The 18,886-nt window shown below is 42.9% G+C and overlaps 3 protein-coding genes across 9 annotated transcripts; 1 reads left to right on the forward strand and 2 right to left on the reverse strand.

Moving 5' to 3' along the window:
• Positions 1–778: 778 nt before the first annotated feature.
• On the reverse strand, positions 779–10,922 carry LOC121596828 (polycomb protein Sfmbt-like). 7 transcript variants are annotated; one of them, XM_041922111.1, is made up of 10 exons: positions 10,835–10,922; positions 10,427–10,654; positions 10,141–10,353; positions 8,906–9,063; positions 7,123–8,077; positions 6,721–6,807; positions 5,337–6,638; positions 4,815–5,254; positions 4,431–4,734; positions 779–4,161 (listed from the first exon to the last, which is right to left on the reverse strand). In XM_041922111.1, exons 3-10 carry the CDS (start codon positions 10,145–10,147, stop codon positions 3,149–3,151), a joined length of 4,266 nt encoding a protein of 1,421 aa, XP_041778045.1. In that variant the 5' UTR covers positions 10,148–10,353; positions 10,427–10,654; positions 10,835–10,922; the 3' UTR covers positions 779–3,148. The 7 variants fall into 7 exon arrangements, with proteins under 7 accessions (XP_041778045.1, XP_041778046.1, XP_041778047.1 ...); XM_041922112.1 differs by having other exon boundaries at positions 10,427–10,636; positions 10,835–10,887; XM_041922113.1 differs by lacking the exon at positions 10,427–10,654 and having other exon boundaries at positions 10,835–10,898.
• LOC121596830 (protein arginine N-methyltransferase 9-like) lies at positions 10,832–15,454 on the reverse strand. The gene is made up of 2 exons (XM_041922118.1): positions 14,775–15,454; positions 10,832–13,441 (listed from the first exon to the last, which is right to left on the reverse strand). The coding sequence occupies exons 1-2, from the start codon at positions 15,071–15,073 to the stop codon at positions 11,518–11,520; spliced, it is 2,223 nt and encodes a 740-aa protein (XP_041778052.1). The 5' UTR covers positions 15,074–15,454; the 3' UTR covers positions 10,832–11,517.
• A 12-nt stretch (positions 15,455–15,466) lies between these two features.
• Positions 15,467–18,731, forward strand: LOC121596831 (transmembrane protein 62-like). Its single transcript, XM_041922119.1, has 4 exons — positions 15,467–15,949; positions 16,042–17,266; positions 17,343–17,646; positions 17,737–18,731. Exons 1-4 carry the CDS (start codon positions 15,749–15,751, stop codon positions 18,014–18,016), a joined length of 2,010 nt encoding a protein of 669 aa, XP_041778053.1. The 5' UTR covers positions 15,467–15,748; the 3' UTR covers positions 18,017–18,731.
• The last annotated feature ends 155 nt before the right edge of the window (positions 18,732–18,886 follow it).

An 18,886-nucleotide genomic window follows, 5' to 3' on the forward strand; every position in this document is an offset into this window, starting at 1 on the left:
GCTTGTGTCGGCATCAGCGAGAGGCGCGGTTGTAAGAGATGAAATACACGGACAAGAGAGAATTTATTTTACCAGGGTAGGTTTTATCTATGTATGGATGGTGGATGTGTGTGTATGTGTGATATATCAACAATTCCCAGCATTTATCGTCCATTTCACGTTACTTAGGGTCTTATAAGACTCCAATCACTGGAGTTGTAACTTGCAGTTTCGAATTGTTGATTAACCCTTTGCATTAGAAGCGTTACATCTGCTGAATAAAAACGCTTCACAATTAAGGTGGAATGTTATGCTCATTTATAACAGACACTTTGTTTTTAATAAAATAAACAGATAATAGCTTTAAGTAAATCGAGACTACAAATACGAATTGTATACCGGACAAGTAGGAAAAAAGATGAGTTCAGGCGCTCATCTTTCGTTCGTTTCGTTAAATCCAGAACCTAGCAATGGTCTTTCGTCAAGTGCAGGGTTAGTCGCTACTATGGATCATTGCCTGCAACGCATTGTTGGCACACATATTTGATTTTATTCAAACATATCGCCTAACACGCAGTTGAACGTAAACTGTGAGCGATAAGTTGAATTTCAGGAAAAACGTAGTGCATATAGGTGTATAGACTGGCCTTTCGAATGGCGACAAAACAATGTTTTATTTTTTAATGTGATATTAGATAAATATTATACATGTTTTCCGAATGAATATTTGGATGGGTAAAAAAATCATTTTTAATATAAACATCGTAAACAAACTCGCCGTTTTGTCTGTGTATAGATATAATTTTTTAATAAAATATTTATTCAACCATGCGTTTTTATTCGCACAGAACCCCTCAATTACCGCACATTCGATACTTTTTAGGAGTTTTCTCATCTTAACGTGTTGTACATAATCTAACCTTATACACGTGCTTTACTGATCATTCTATTGTCTTATATCCTAAAAATGACTGTACAATTGTTGTTTTGTTGTCTATCAACGCTTAACTATGATGTCCACTCACTCAGTGTTAGTACATTGTGTTTGTTGTTTCAATTTCTACCACTGCCGCATTGGGAATCAATAATATACCTAATATAATATCTACTTCAGACATTTCAGTCCGGCGACAATTTAAGCGAGACAACCGTTGTAAAATGAATAAGTCTTTACACTATGATTCGAATAAAGAAAACTTTCTGCGCTACAATTAACTCAAACTAAACTCCATCCGTTAACCATTAAAACCATTTTCTTCCTTTCTTATTACGCAGATTATTACATATGCAAACTGAACGAGAAGTTATTGCAGTTTAAAGTGCTTTGATTTGAGTTAATCATTATATTCATTGCGTTAAATGTGTGCTTTAATCTTGAAAATTGTTTGGTGTCACCGACCAGGAGCTTCTGCACACTCTACGTACCGGAACAGAGACTAAAACCGAATTTGTGCTAAGGAAACATATGTTCCTTGCCTTCAATTGTACTAGCATTAAAATACGCCATTATAGTATAACGGAGAAACAACCCGTTATATTATCAATATTGCAATCGATCAAAATTTTACAATTTCCACACTTCGAAGGCTTTGTACGAAAAATTGCCTCATCTGACCAAATATTCTTATGGCAAGCAAGGATAGATTATCCAGCAACATCTGCAGGCCCAAAAAGTTATGCTTGTGATTTTTGAAGAACTTGCGATATCATTTGCCTTGTTAAATTCTCTCGAAAATGCTCAAACCGAGCGCGGTTGCGCAGTTAAAGCGATCCAAAATGAACTGCGTAACTATTTCATACGCGTATGTTGAGTTTCGTTTGTTCAGCCTAAATACCTCGACAGTGGTAGATATTTCAATAAAAGGGAGTTGTTTGTTTGCAATGAAATTGATATTAAATTATTGTTTTATGTGACTCTCGTCCAGAAATTCAACTTATTCCTTTTGTGATTTTTTTTAATTTCAGCTAACAGGCAGTTCGTAATGCATTTGGATAATTCATGTGACCAATCAGTTCAATTTGCTCCAAGAACTGTGAAATTTGGAAAACAGCATAGCGCCGATTGGAAAGGATGCGTAACTCGGGAACAGTGTTGTATTTGGTTTCATAGTGCACTAAAATTCATACATACAAATCGTTATAGGCATGGTGTTTGTTGGACTTATTGGTTTGACTGTTGATAGTCCTTTAATCACGGCTTATTAGTAGAGGCCACCATACTTCCATGTTTGATTGCTGCATAACATTCCCTGATTCGTGAGTTCCTGTTGTGTTAACATATGTGGTTTATGTCCACAGCAAGTTGATTAATTGTATTTGTATTATTTTCTTGCTAGATTAATCAAATGTGTAAAACGGCTCCTCCTGTTTCTCCAAATTTCCTGTTTCACTGAAAATAATTTTGATTTAACAAGCATTTGTGAAACTAATGACTTGAATCTTGAAATATTTAGCTGCGACCTACAAATTAATAACATTGTGCACCTTCACCGTAACAGGTTTACGCGGGCGATTCAATTGTCAATAGTCGACGAATAATAAGGTTCATCGACATTGAACTTGGTTGACAAAATTTATATTAGTGTTCAAAGCAATTAGTTTATACTACCTTCACTACCAGTATTGGTATAAAAATAATGCTAGCTTCCAACAATTCCAAAATTTCCAATAGCCACAGTGAAATTACATCGTATTCAAAATAGCTTAAAAAAAAACAAAATTCTAATGTTAGAACAGTGTTCCCCCTATTTCACTGGGCAATACACTCACATTCAATTCATAAAATGAATTTCAAAAATAAAAACTCAACTAAATGAGGAATTCTACATTAAAAACCTGATAATAGTATAAATGATAAGTTGCATCTGTGTTCAACTACACATGTAAGATCGAACGATGAAAAGAGTTAGAAAATTAATTACCGGAAACAGAAATTTATGATTGCACACGATTAAGTTGCAGTTGAAGAAAAATATATGCCCCACCCCCTTCCCCCTCGCACATGGATATACAAAAAATCCTCCAAAACGCGGTTTATGCGCATCAAACAAATTAATTAAAACCAAACAAAAATGATGACAAGCCAAAAATGCGCAGTACCGTCAACCCTCATCGTAGCATGCGTGGTTTGTTCTCCAAGGCGACAAAGCTTGTGTTTCAAAGATAGTTACTACAAAAACTTTTTTCCCGTTGCTTTCGAAAGGTGGCGTAACTTGGTCGGATCGATTTTACACTTCAGTTGCTGAATGAGATCGAAAATTTTAAGCGCCGGACCTACTTTCAGATTTAGCAGTGTAATGATATCGTCCTTGCTGAGCTCGAGCAAACGCTTACCGTCAATATCCTTCTGCACAAACTGCTCGGCATGAACGGCACAGTCATTTATAGTAAGAAAGGTGGCAACGTCTTTCACTTCCCAGCTTTCTGGCATAATTTGTCCGCTGTTCGTAACTGCCATACCGAAGGAGGAAGACGAGTTCGATGAACCTGCCACAATAGCTCCAGAATTACTTCCGTTCGAGTTGCACGATCCGCCTGCGACACCGCCACCGATTGAATCCGGCGACGCTCCACTGTTTGCTGAATCATGTTGAATTAATCGTGGTATAGTCTTGTCTGTCTCGTTGTCCGCTATCTCGGAAGATGGTGCAGTGGATGGAAGTCCGGTGGCGGAACTGGACTCACCATCCTCGTCCTCTGTGCGCATATCGATATCGTCTTGGTCGATCATGTTACCCGTTGTGGTGGTAGCCGTTCCAGCGGTCCCACTAGACGAATGATCGAAGATTGGGCCCAGCAAGCTCGTTCCACTGAGCAGGGAAGCTGTTGTGTTGTGATTTGGTTCGTTCTTTATGAATGTGTGCAAAGCGGGCGATGTGCCGGTGACGTCTCCACTCAATCCCATTGCTGCTAGCTCGGATGGTTGTTGATTTTGTTGCATTTGCAGTTGACTTCCCATTAGCAGTGAAGCACTGTTGTCACTCGAATACTGTTGAGATAGCTGACCGCCCAAATCGGACGTGACTATTTGTCCAAGAGAACTGTAGTCAAATTGGGCCGGATTCGCTGCCAGTAATTTCTGTTGCTCAAAGTGCTCTTGTTCCTTTTTGATTCTTGCCGTACGTGTTGTCGGAGCAGGTTGAGCTGTAAAGTTATCAATATAATATGTACAACCTCTTATTTCTTGACGAGATAAATGGTTGAGACCAACGAAATGAAGAAGTGAAAGGAATTAATGGTGTATGTTTGGTTATATGTATCTTTCAGATTTGCTAATGATGTTACGAAAAGAACATGCCAACATTGGACATATATTCATGCTTTAAACCTGTACCTAGAACACATTGTGCAAGCGCAAGATCCTTGAACTCTACCAAATTAATAATTACGTTCATGCAGCATTAAAACGAACCCAATGGATGATGGATCAAAAGATATGCATCAACACTTACCGTCATCATGCGATGGCTCCACCTTTAGCTTCTTCTTTCGTTTGCCCTTTTTCGTCGTTTTGGGAGAAATTTTTTGTGTCGGTACGACTTTCGGCAAAATACGGGGCCCTTCTAACTTGTGTCCCACAAGTACACACCAACCAATTGGATAGATGTCGGGGCTTTCACTATCCAACCACTGATCGTACTCTTCTTCCCATCCATCAAAATGCACCTTTAACAAACGTCCAACCACGCGTGCAATCGTTGCTACACATATCAGTCTAGGGTCCATGAGATCGGCAGATTCCAATTTCATTCCCTCCTAGCGAACCGAAATAAATTAACGATTTGATAGGTTCAAAAGCTGCAGTCATTTTCCTATTGCAGAAACAATATCCTTACCTTAAACCGTTGCCGAATTTGATCTCGATGAAAGATGTCCTCCGTGGCCGGTTTGCTATTGGTATCCAGTAGATACTGCTCCCAGGTAAACGTGTTAAGATCGTACCCTTTTGGTGGTGTTAGAGTAATCTTGTTCTTCGCACAGAACCCAACCGGGAAAATGCAGGGTGACTTTTCGTGATAGCAAAACCAATCGGCCCCATTCACGTCCGGATCGTACGAATCGATACGAACCATAATGTAGCCGAACTTCAACACTGTCATTACTGTGGCTACACAGATCGAGGAAAGATTTAACGGATCTACCGCTTCCAGCTTCATGTTTTCCTCGAAACCTGTTTGTTTGCCATCGAAACAGTACTCTTCGAACTGGAAGTTGGTCTTGAATAGGTCCATTGTAGCATCATCTTCGTGCGGTTCCAATATTTGATCACTAGCCGCTGTTTGATAAAACAAAAAAAAAAACGGTAATGAATATGAAGCAGCTTTGTACTGATAATTTAAGCAAAGACAATGTCGTACCGTTCATCCTGTCCATGTATTCCTCGGGTGCTGCCAGGTTGTGTCCCACTGTTGTTGCCCAACCAACTGGATGTATCAGTGGGGAGTCCTCATGACACCAAAAACCGTAGTCATCCGGTGAGCTATCGTAGTACCGAACGTACAATCGCTTGCCGATTATCTTGCTGATGGTTGCCAGTTTTACTTGCGAGATACGATTTTTATCCACCACCTCCAGGTTCAAACCAACGCGAAATCGAGATTTAAAACTGTCGCTGATTTTATTGTAGAAAGTCGAGGGAAGAGTACGCGCATTTGAAAGCCTCGACACGAGAAACTCTTTCCAATCGGGGGACGGTTTTTCAATGCTCTTTGGTGGTATCAGAGGCTTCCCGCGTGTCGCACACCATCCCACCGGATGAACTTCTGCTGAACATAGATTAACCCAGAAATCTTTCGACGAGTCCGAATCAAACCCTTCGTAGCGAAGCAGGGCCTTATAACCACAAATGCGTAGCACTGTCGCAACCCAGAAACTGTGCGGCATTCCCCCGATCAGTGCCTGTTGAACATCACAGTCTGTGTTTTCTACCTCCACCTTCATCCCGATCACGACGTTTGGCCACATTTCATAACCAGGAGCGTGTTTGAAACAGGTGACTGGTGCTGCATAGAACTTTGGATCTGCTAACGCTTGCGTCCAATCATAAGAGTTGTGAAACTCGTTCGGTTTCCTACGTATGCTGTTGATACGATCGTCTTGGGGGCATGGCGAAGGTAAACGGGTTCCTTTGGGCAACTGGGGAATCTCCTCCTGTGGCAGTATCTCCTGCAGAATGCCTGTCCCTCCAACCATCTTGCCTCCATGCATAATATTGTTTGTGATACTGCTGTCATCGTGACTACTAATATTGCTATTGATACCTCCGCCACTGTTAGTATTCGGTTGGGTAAGAGATGTTCCAGACATCTTGAATCGATAACCGATTGTTTGTACTTGTTCTTGTTGCTGGTGTAGTTGCTGTAACGGCACACGTTTGGTGTCCAACTCTTCAGTTGATGAATGCGAATCGTCTATTAGTTGGTCAGGCGGACAGGATAATAGACCAATATTGGATGCCTCGGTCGACGAAGAAGACGTGGCGATATGTTTGCTGTCGTCGTTTACCGTTCCGGATGCTTTGATTCCGGATCCTGATCGGAACGGTGCACTGAACACGCGAAGTGATTCGAACGAGCGAGCACATGCCAAACTACAGAAACGTCTTTGCTTTGTATAAAATGAATGCTTTACTCCGATGGCTCCGCATTTTTCACAGATTGCTACGGGAGAGAAAAATTCATCAAACTTTAAAACATGATATGACGCAAGTGTTAACACGACCATGAAGAAGATTTTACGAACATGAAGGTAGAATACGAAGGATACATTTTCGAAAAACTTTTCTTACGCTCGCTTCAGTTTGATGTGGGTGTGATTGAAATAAATGAACTGAGGAATATTAGAAAAAAAAAAAACTATTTTGGGCTCTTCGTGTGAAATATTCTGCCTACCGTAAAATGGCTCCGAGCAGAATTAAGAAACAATATCTCGTTAAATAACCTTTTAATTCGCTTTTGCTAATTTTGATGGGAGATGATGTACATAAAATGATGTATATGAAGATGTATGATATAATGTTCGAACGTTTTAAATCATAACATCACTACGGCCAAACCGAATCCAACCAAACAATAGCGAATAGAAACACAGTAGGAGGCAAATTATAAGTAATTTAAAATAAAATAAAAACTTAAAATAACCTACCCATGCCATCGCGTTGTATAGGAATCACCGACGGATCTATGTCACCTTTGTAAGCTATTGGAGTTTTTAGTACAAGGCCAGGCCTCTTCACTGGTCTAATTTTCTTGCTCGGGTACCGTTCAACCGGCATCGTACCACCATACATTCCCACTGGATAAGCCGCACCACCACTGTTAGCTGCTTCTTGTCGTTGCTGATGGAATCGCGACTGAGATGGATTCGAGGCAACATTGTGTTGATCTACGTCCATGGTTGCCGTCGCGCCAGGACTGCAACGACTGTTGCTATTACTACTGTTGCTGTTAGACGCATCGGCCATACCGTCATAGTCGAGAAAGTGGGATTGCAGCATATGCGTATCGTTTAACAGCTTGTAAGGAAGCATGATGTCCTGACGCGCAACGGAAAGGAAATCGCTACCCGTCCCATTGTTCATTAACTGCTGATACTGTCCATAGCTTTGCAGCGAAGGATGATCGTCATCATCTCCGGGACCCTCTAATCCTTCGTTGTTCCCATCTTCGTCCGAGGGAGACGCTGTTGCCGCAGCCGCTGCTGCCGCCGCTGCCGCCAGTTCCCTACCGTCGATTGCAAATTTCCCACTTCCATCCATCAGACGCATACCAACACCGGCTAGAGCCGGTGGTCCAATGCCTGTGGCCGATGATGTGCCGTCCGGCGAAACACTGTTTGCGGCTGATAATGCACTGGTTTGATCTAAAAATCCATATCCACTTAAAGCAAGCTGCTGTTGCAGTAACTGTTGGTGCTGTTGCGCCTGCTGCTGATGCTGGTGCTGCTGCTGCTGCTGCTGAATATTGAACAATTCCGGATTAGTTAGCGCCAGTGCCTCGGCAGCATTTGGCACCGCGGCCAAACCGGAAGTTGTTGGAATGGCCGACATATGTCCGTTATATTCACTGATTAGTGAGCTGATGGCAGCGGGATTCATGTCCTGCTTACAAGCATATCCAGAAGTGCCCATTTCAATTATGATTACGTTCGTAACACATCAATACAATTCGTTCGGTGCCAGCAAACACCCCCACAAATGCGACACGTGCATATACACACACACATGCACATAGATTAAGTAACAATCATTAACGTTAACAAACATCAACATCAAAATGCACACGTATATTGGTTGGATTGATATAAAATGTAAAAAACCAGCAAGTTTTGATTCAGTAAATATTAGGACAGCATTCACGGTTTAGTATGGTTTCATTGGGATTTAACAATCATCCAGTACCGATGTATAGTAAAATACACCCCATTCGAAAATACGACCGTTGGATAAATGCGATTGTTTTGTTTGTTTACCAGTTATGTTTGTTTGCGAGACAGTTCGGTTTCAACGGTGGCATGTTATAATGATGAAGGATGGCGCAGATGATGTGTGCATCAGATCCGTTTGTGTAACATAATCGTAAGACAAAATCAAACAAGCATAAAAAGGGGAAAATAGAAGAAAAAGAAATGCAAATTAGATAAGGTGACAAACTAAAAATACTGCAACTGAAGCAATAGCTGGACTTGTGATGGATGATATGAGTTAACCAGTTTGCGTGGTTTGGTTGTTTTGTTTATATCTGAGTTTCGCTGAAAACAACACGGAATGGTATCACAAGATGCGATACGCCTGTAGTTGTTGTACAAACGAAAATGATTATCTGCCTTCAGCAGCAAGCGGTACTATACTAAGCACACTCTGAACATTAAATCTACATCAATCGCCGGGGATTTAGGGACACTTTGTGAAGAAATTGCTTTTGCCTACCATAGCATGGGTCTGCTGTGTGATGTCTTCCATGACGCTCGTTACCGGTGGTCCGTAGTAGTTGGTTAAGTTCTCATCAAGCGGTGATGCAAGCTGTCCCATCCAAACCATAGTACCGAACTCTTGAGGATTCATACTAGGCAGCACTCGATTGAAAACTGCAAAACAACAAACACATATTCAGAATCGCATATTAGTAACTTTTATTTCATATATGCAACCAGGGATGCCGCATATTCGTTCCCTTGATGGTGTGTGTGTTCCCGTGCGTGCCTGTGTATGCGAGTGTTGATTGAATACATTCGGAAAGGCAAATTCTATTCTAGCAGGGCTGGCCAATTACCTGTTTTTTTATGATCTTTGCTGATTTTACACTGACGAGTAATATAAATTCGATAAAACTGAGCAATATTTAGACAACAACATTATACGCATTCCCGAATGGGACGAAAACACAATGCGTGCCCGATATTCAACACTCACACACTCACTCACTCACTCACTCACTCACTCACTAACTCTCTCTCTCTCTCACGCACACACACACACACACACACACACACACACACACACACACACACACACACACACACACACACACACACACACCAATACACACATTGTAACATGTCACGATAATTACACTACTCCTTTCAACAAGCATCGAATGTTTAAAACCAAAATTTGGTTTCTATTTTCTAAGATTTTGCCACGAAACACTACACCTTTATTTTCTGATCTGTATGCGAATGAAATCAAACGTTCATAATATGTAAAAGCATCGCATGGTATTTGGCTATAGATTTGCTCCGTAATCAATTCTGATGTTTGGTATTCGATCCTTGCCCACGTATAAAAATAGAAGCACTATCAATACTAACATGTTATCGCTTTCGGGATATTTTCCCAGCCATTTAAGCACTTCACTCTCTGCAGGAAGTAGAACAAAAAAACATTTTAAGGATACCCTTTACGAAGAGGCTTCCAAAGGAAACGACGAATGTAACGCATACAATCTTGCATATGATTCACAAACACACAGAAACGCACTTCGACACTTTGCTTGTCATACGGTTCCTGCCTTCTTTCTTCCTTCCGTTCTGATGTATAGAAAAAAAAAACGAGGGGCTCTCGCAATTTGCATTGCACCATATTCCCTAAATTGTTGCTTCCAGGGATTCTTTTACAATGTATCTTTGCGACCGTGCCTGCTAAATCCTGCTAAACATACTTACCATTCATAGTTAAAGCCTAGCAAGGCATATCGAGCTTGCGTTTTTCCGTCTCAGCAGAGCAGCCACACGCATGAAATCCTCGCTTCCCAAGCCGTCTCTCGTGCTATCTGCATTCGCCAGTGCTAATGATGTCGCGTGCTTACGAGATAACTGCGAGTGGATTGAATTGTTACTACGCGAAGTTCGGTGCTATTGTTTTCGGAATGCACCTGGCTGGTTGCGTCGGATGAAGAAAAATACAAAAACGCGCTGCTAAAAATATCTTTCACTCGAAAGCGCCAAGTACCATGTATACAGGAAAGGTGATTTCATCGAGGTTGTTAGCTGCGAGGTGCGTCAGTGGCATTTTGCTGGTCACCAGATCGAATGTCAAATGTGACAGTACACGGTCGCATGTATTCAAAATAGCGAACGGTAACGAAATTTTCTTTCCGATCTTTTCATTCGGGTATGTGTATAATGTCTTGCAGCTAATCGAAAACACCAGATTTCGGTACTAGAAAACAACACAAATCTATTGAACGCAAGTATCATTCTCAAGTAAAATTCACAATAACATTCAGTTTTTACTTGTGAAAGATGGGTGTCTAGTTCAGTGGTCGGCAACCTTGGCGAAGTGTTTAGAATAAAAAAAAGTTTGTAGAGAACTGGCACAAAAACCCTCTCTAAAAAAAGATGAGTAGTAGATACTTACATTTCATTCATTGGAATGGTCCTGTTTTATTTTGCTGATGAAAGAAGTACATTTAATTGGAGCTACAGCAATTGCACATTGGGACACAGTATCGCATTAAATGTAATGCTGATATGTGGATTTGCAAACATCCAATCACAATTTGTTTTCAATATCCTTCACTGTGCTGATAAAATGGTAATATTGGTCTACTTGAGTGTATGTATTGCTTTTGCTTTTCCCGTTGTTTTATAATCGTAACGTAGTACTACTGCATGCTATCATCTAAAAGTCCTCACTACTTCTAATCCTCCCATAGGGTGGGTGTGATGCGATGAAATTTTCATTATGTTTTGCTCTTCTATTCAACTACCTTCAACTACAACTCACTACATTGATTGCTCTCACTAAGTTATTAGAATTTAGCATCGAATGATTACAATGCATTTACTTGATCGGGAATGCAAAAGGTGTTGATGCTACTCGTGGTCGCTAATACTGCATCTCTAATGCTATGTTACTAGGATAAAATCAATCTTATCAGTGTAATTCTGTGGCTACTATGGCGGTACCATCATGGGTTTAGTTGTGGTTTTGTTATAGTGGTGGGTCTTATTAGAGGTTACTGGTTGTTACCGTGGCTACGAATGATTAAGCATTGTGCTTGGTATATTGCATATCGGTTTGCTTGACCATCGATTGTATTACTCTCGAACGGAAGCAATATCACATTTAATAACTCCATGGTTCTGTAGTACGGTAATGTGGAGCTGCTCGATCTGGGCCTCTTCAGATGCGCCTGGCTCGTCACCCGACGTTCCATGGAATGTAGACTTTGGAATGATGAATGCAGATCGCTTAGCAAAAGACTGAACCCGATCCGTTCCTAACATTGAACGCTCTGGAATGAATCCAATTTTATAGTGATACAGTATGGCGTGTACCCGTTTTGCTACGGTTGGTTCACAAAGGGCCAATTCCAGCGCAGTTTCGTGTAGTTTTCCATCGAATGGTATATCTGCAAGCTTGACATTGTTGGAAAGATTCCGGTAGGAAAACGGGCCCAGATCTAGATGATTCTCGGTTTCCAGTGAAGCTAGATACTTGTCGATTTGAAACCGTTCCAGCTCCGGGTTTTCTACCCGACTACACTTCACTATCCAATCCGACTCGATCAAGCTACCGTGCAGCTCGAGCGATGACGGTATCACTGTTCCGATGGGTTTTAACTTGGCCAGCAACGATTGATAAAGGCAAAAGTGCTCACTGTTGATCTGACCGAAAACATCAACCGGTTGCAGAATAATTAAATCCAGCGTATAGTCGTTTAGCAGAAATATCTCTTGGAGCGAGTTCACCAACATAATACTACCCATGGGAATATCGTTTTGATTTGCAATAAACTCAATCAAATCTTCGGTCTGATCGAGGCAGAACAACATCCGCGCTTTGCCCTCTTTGAGCAGTTTCAGTCCTGCGTAGGGGAAAAGCGACAGGTCGAGTACTTTTTCCATGTCGTCAAGCCCTTCGGTAGCCTCGATTAGGCTGCTGTAGTACTCGTTGTCATTTAGAAACTCAAGTACATGTTCGTCCACACTGATTTGATTGTCGACTGAGTTCAAGTTGTGGGCAATAGAAAGTGCACCGTCCTTGCAAGACATCGATAGCTTCAACCGTTGGTCCTTCGCAACCGGCAGGCGTTGGTTCAGTCGAAAGATGGCCTGGTTCCAGCACGTGCTGGTGGTAGGGTCCGTACTAATGGCTTGCGTTTCGTCGAGCTGTAGATCGAACCATACGACAAAACCGTCCAGCAGGAGACCATCATCCAGACAGGTTAGCTCTACCTCGCCAGCCTCCGTACCATCATGATAGCGCATCAACGAGTCGAGATCGTTGAAATCAACTTCCAACGATACTACGGTATCGGTCACGAACTTAAAATCATCGTTCGCCTGGATGCGGCCTACATCCTCTGCATCGTAGCACTTCGTACCTTCTTTAGAAAGCAAACAGTTGCTAGGCAATGCGAAATCGTCTATGAATGCTTCGTTGATTAATATATTGCTAGCGGTTAGGGCGCGCGATTGATAGCCGGAGGCATGCAGCGTTACCTTCGCCGGAATGATTTTACCTTCCGGCAGCAGTAGATGCTTTTTGGCGTGGATTAACGTTTCCAGTATTCCCTCGCCAAACGCACCGGAATCAAGCGTTTCCGTAATGATAAGGGAGAAACGTTCGCCAATTTTTAAATCCTGCGAAAAGCTCTGAAACAAACAGATCCGATCGCTCAGCCCGTTAGCGCCAAACACATCTCGTGCGATTTGCACCATTATTTCGGATCCATCACAAGCTGCCGCCTTGCGTATGCCCTCGCATCGCAAAGCGTACATCGACAGCAAACCGGTACCGGTGCCGATGTCGAGCACTTCATTGTATCCTCCGGCGATCTGGCGCTCGATCGCGGCCCGAAATGCTGCATTGCGCACAACGTCGTTTAACATGCGGAAATGCCATCTTTCGACAAGCTCGCACTTGGTGTTCTGCAGATTTTGGTAGGCTTTCAGGTAGCGAGAATCCTGCAACAGCACACGTTCGAAGCAGATGGAAGCCTCCAACGAGCGGCCATATCTGAAAGGGTAGAAGCAAATGTTAAAGATAAGCTTCAATCGAGCGCCGATGCTTTTATGAAGGGGATATATGCGAATTTAGAATTTTAAGTGATCTTTGAACATCATTTAGCTGTGTCTTTATTTCTTTCCTATTTCTTTGCCTCTGTAGTCTTAGTTAATCGGATCGTTTGTAAATTTATTTGTAATTGATTTGTTTGTAATTTATTTCATTTGCTCTCCCTTGCTCTCTCTTGTAAACATTACAACTAGACGGTGATAATACAACTAGAGTCTGGCAAAATGTAACAAAAACATAATAAAGCTTTGCAAACAAAGTTAATTGATACTTCTCTAAACCATATGGTTTACGCACTAATATTATTGTATTTAGTGAAATCTCCTCACTACCCCTAACCCTGTTCCTGTTACGCAAACTCACCCCTAATGAGATAATTTGTTACATAATCACATTACTGAAAACCTTACAGAAAGTAACGCACTTTAAGCCAGCCCTGGCCATAGATTCTGTCCATACGGTGATTGCATCGTTTACTGCCGGTTCGTTTAATAGCACGTTAGGAACACTGAATGACACGAACGGGTTGAACAATGTGTTCGTTTGCTCGTTTGAACTAGCTTGAAACACGGTCAACGGTACGTGTGCTAAACAGTTGTCCTGTGTGCGTTCCGTGTCATACCAGTACACTACCGGATAGCCAATGAACAATCCGTACGCGCTTGTACGACAAGCACTGGGGTCAATTGGCCACACAGCGGTTGGTGTATTAGTTCGCCGTCCACTGCTCGGATCGTGCTGGCTGCGTATAATCTCGAGCCTAGTTTCCAACAAACTAGTGAAACCATTACAAACAGCAACCACGCGCTCGTCAGCTAACTGCGGGGCGGCCTGTCCAGCGGATACATCTACAACGGTTGGGCGCCACAACTGTTGACCCACAAATCGATCCATGTGGCACACGCCAAAATCATCCGCCGACTCGTGCCCAATCTGCACAACGACCAGTGTGTTCTGTAGCAGTTTTGCCGCCTTTAGCGAATCGAGCAATCTGCTTACCTCGTCCATCGAAAGACATCCAACGTCCCAAAGGAAACCTAATTTCAATCCTCTATCGATTGCGTACAATTGTTGGGCAATCTCTTTGATCGTGCTTCTCGCTCTTACCTTCGCCCGCAGGTGGCGGGTCAGGTAGTGGTGTATGTCCTTCATATGGCTAGCTCGCGTTGTGCGTATTTGCACGCGTGTATCTAAAGGCTAACCTGCTCCCTCCGGCTAGGAGATGACTATGTGTGTGTGTGTGTATATGTGAGTGTGTGGGAATCTGAGCGCCTACCTTTGCAGCCGCACGCCCGTCTCGTTCAGTAGCTCCGGGTGTTCCGGAAAGTATTCCAAACCCTGCTCGATGATTTCAAACACTTGTTCGATTTTGCCCTCCTGCTCCAGCTGGTCCGCATACTTGGTTACGACGAACAGAAACAGCTCCCGTAGCGGATCTTCCTCCTCGGCATCTGGTGAAGGGGGTGACCGCTGGTCGAGCACTTTCGTCGCACTAGCAAAAGCTTTTTTGAATTTAGCCTGAGCAATAAAGTCGTATACAACTTTTAGTTCACCAATTTCTTCATCACTGCTCATTTCTTTTTTTACGGAACGACAACCCAGCCGGACGACTTCCCTAAACTGTGCAGAACTTCCAGTAAGAGTACGAGGAAGCTTCCTGGTTGGTGGGCTGCTTTGCTGCGAGTGTATCTGCGTTTTGCTTCTTCGACTTTTGACGACGCAGTGATTTGCCCCGAGTGTCCTGCCAGTTATTGTGGTCCTCAAGTACTGTTTCTGCTCCTGCTGCTGCTGCTGCTGCTGCTGCTGCTCCTGCTGGTGGTGGCTCTAAGCCTCAGCACAAATTTTCCATTGCTTCCATCGAAGAGAGAGAGAATATTTTGTAAACAGAAAGCAGTGCGCCGGCGTCGACAGCTGTCAAAAATCTCTCGCTCAAGGTCAGGTTTGTTGTTTTCATAATAACAGCCGTGGAAAAGCTGGATGCTTCTTCACCTTGTTGCGTGTTATCGGAGTTTGTCCGCAGACAGGTTCGATAAAATAAATTTCGTGCATTCATGGAACACGTTGTCGAAGTAAACTACGGGCGACCTATGACTGAAGTGACAGTGACCGGCCGAAAGTAGTATGGTCTATTAGTGAGTCACCAGATGAACAGTAAAGGCCGAGACGCATACAGTAATATACGGGTCACCAGTGATTACGCGGCTGGATTGCTGAAGCGAAACGGTGAAAGATAGAGAACGGTGGAGCACGATGCGGTTTACTACGGTAGCATTTGCTTTGATCGTATTTATTGTCGTCTTTTCGATATTTGTTGCTAACCTTGCCAACTTGATCGGTATCGACAAGCAATTAAGTAACCGTCTCGATGCCGCATCGAATGATGGGGAGCACAGGCAGCCCAAACAGCTGAAGCTGGATGATCAGCACAATCATTTGATGTGGTTTTTACAGGTGATTCTTAAGCAATAGCCAGATCGCATTTCTAGTCAAACAGGCCCTCGTGTCGTGCCGCAACATTTCAAGCCATACGTTTTCTATTTTAGGTTTCCGACATACATATTAGTATGTATCTGGATCCGGCTCGTGTACCGCAATTGATCGAATTCTGCAACCGAACCGTTGATATCATCGCGCCATCAGTAGTACTGGCCTCGGGAGATCTAACCGATGCCAAAACGTCAAACTTTCTCGGTTCCCAACAACACGAACAGGAGTGGCGTTGGTATCACGAGGTGCTGCGGGACACGAACGTGATGAACAAAACGGTGTGGCTGGACATTCGTGGAAATCATGACAACTTTAATGTGCCCGCACTGCAAACCAGGCAGGATCTATTCACCAACTATTCCGCTCAAGGTAGACACCATACCCGGTCATACATGCATCAGGTGGCAGCGGGCGGTGAACGTTACACATTCATTGCCGTTGACGCTTGCTTAGATCCGGGACCGAAACGGCCCTTCAATTTTGTCGGAATGCTGTCGAGGAATGAGACGCAACATCTGATAAATCTAGCCGAACGGTCCCGGGAGCTCAACACGAACTACACCATTTGGTTCGGACACTATCCCACCTCGTGCATCCTTACGCCGGGACTAGGTACGGGTGGTATCCGTAATCTAATTGGTCGATACCGGGAGGCTTACGCGTATCTGGCCGGACATTTCCATACGCTTGGTGGAGCCGTACCCCGGATGTATACGCTGCAGGAGGAAGGGTTTCTCGAGCTAGAACTTGGCGATTGGATGCGCAACCGACGGTATCGGCTGGCGGCTTTCGATCATGGTCTCTTCTCGTTCGTCGACATCCATCACAACCAGTGGCCGGTGGTACTGGTAACGAATCCAAAGGACGCTTTGTTCAACATTCCAGGGAAGGAAGATCTACAGTCGATCGTGGACTCTACGCACATACGTATGCTGATCTTTTCGCCGGCGAAAGTGGTAGAATGTCAGGTGAAAATAGACGGTGCCAGTTGGCAAGATTGTCAACGCATCAGCCATCAGCTGTTCGTTGTACCGTGGGAACCGAAGCGTTACAAACGTGGGCTGCATAAGCTTTTGGTCTACGTGCTGGATGTGGATGGAAGAAGCCGTGTAGTGGAGCAACGGTTCACCCTGGACGGGTCTCGGTTGCATTTCGATTTTCTGGCCAAACTGGTGCTGATGTATGATACAAACAAAGTTTTCCAAACATTTTTCAGCGTGGCGTTGATCATCTATTTGGTGCCGTTGTGTGTGTTTCGTATATGGCATACCCTGGTTCGCAGTACGTTTGCAATCACTCTGTATGACTGGCAAATCAAACTGATAAATTAAATTTTTCAACTTTACTTCCATTTTAGAGGGCACTGTGGCAAGGCCCCGCCTGCGGACATTATGCTGCGGTGGATGGATACGAAAAATGTGGATTTTGTCGACCGTCGATCGTCTAATGTTTCCTATCGTGGGATACTGCCTCTATCTGACCTGCGGCCCATGGTCCATCGGAGAAGTCATCGACGGCCACATGGGGGTGGTGTTTGTGTGGGGTATTTTTGTAAATAACGCGTTTCTGCCGGGCACGCTCACCTATTTGTATGGGTTTTTTCAACTAATGCTCTGTCAGCTTCCATTGACCATAATATTTGCCAACAACGTCGTACGACGGTAAGAACGATAGTTGGAAGCGTTTCGGAACTAGACTTTTTTTATATTTAAACCAATTTTTGTTAATTCCAACATTTCCTCTCCCTAAAGCTTTTATCGTCGTTCCGGTGAAAAGAACTACGGTTGGACAATGGCACTGTGGAAAAATTCTGCATTTATTCTGATTATGACAGTCGAGGTTTTACTGGCCGCAATATTTTGGAACTCGTACGGATTACTGGCCTTCATCATTACACCACTTCGAGCGTGGTCCATTGTATTGAACGTAATTCTCTGGTACCAGTCGCGCTACATTCCGGAAAAATGTCTACGTTCCGCATCTGCCGTTTGGTCGTCCTCTGAACCAAAACTTTCATCGTTTGCGAACTGACGAGCAATGTGCCGGCAAACGATAACTACGAATAATAGCGAACACCATCGCAATTGGTTTCCTGTAGTTGTGTATAAGAAGTTTGGTTTTTGATTATCTGAAATTTCGCCTCGACTACACGTTGCCTTCTCTTAACTGAAGCTGTATTCAGCTGGAAACACCGTTTTGTTAAAATTTACATAAGTAGTTCAAGTAGTCATATAGGTGATCCAAACTGGTGTAAAATCTTTATGTACAATTTTCATTTGACATTCACTCTAGTCACCGTTATTGAGAAACACTTTGAGCACAGGGAAATTCGTCAAACATAATCACTAGAAATGCTTATTTAACTCTCTCTGAAAATGTCATCTTGTTGGATTGCATTAGTCCGGACTCGTTCAGCAATTTCATCAACTATTGCAACAATCACCACCGTGTCACAATACCAAAAAAAAAAGTTAAAATATTTGCAGTTTTTGCAAGCAATATTTAGCAAAGATATGGTATCCATGTACACCCATGTTGTAACGACGTTAATTAGTGGAGCTGTTAGTGAAACATATTGTATCTTGGAGAAAAGTATTAATTGTGACTGGTGTATTGCGTTCAGAACTAACATGATCGTATGTATTGATTATTTTGTTACAAGTATACCAGTATAGTATGTTGTGAGAAACTAATAAAATGTGACGATTGTAAAACCGAGATTTTGTGTTTCTGTATTATCTAAGAATCCGTCGATCATGGATAAATTGCTATAATTTATTAGATATGGCCGGTCTTCTCCTGTGTTACAGTCGTGAATTCACACATCTTAACAACATGCCCGTCTTAGGTTCATATCCCGTATGGTATTCTGCTGTTGGTGTCAGGGTCAGAGATAGTCAA

Source organism: Anopheles merus, chromosome 3R, assembly GCF_017562075.2.
Source record: "Anopheles merus strain MAF chromosome 3R, AmerM5.1, whole genome shotgun sequence".
Classification (NCBI taxonomy): domain Eukaryota; kingdom Metazoa; phylum Arthropoda; class Insecta; order Diptera; family Culicidae; genus Anopheles; species Anopheles merus.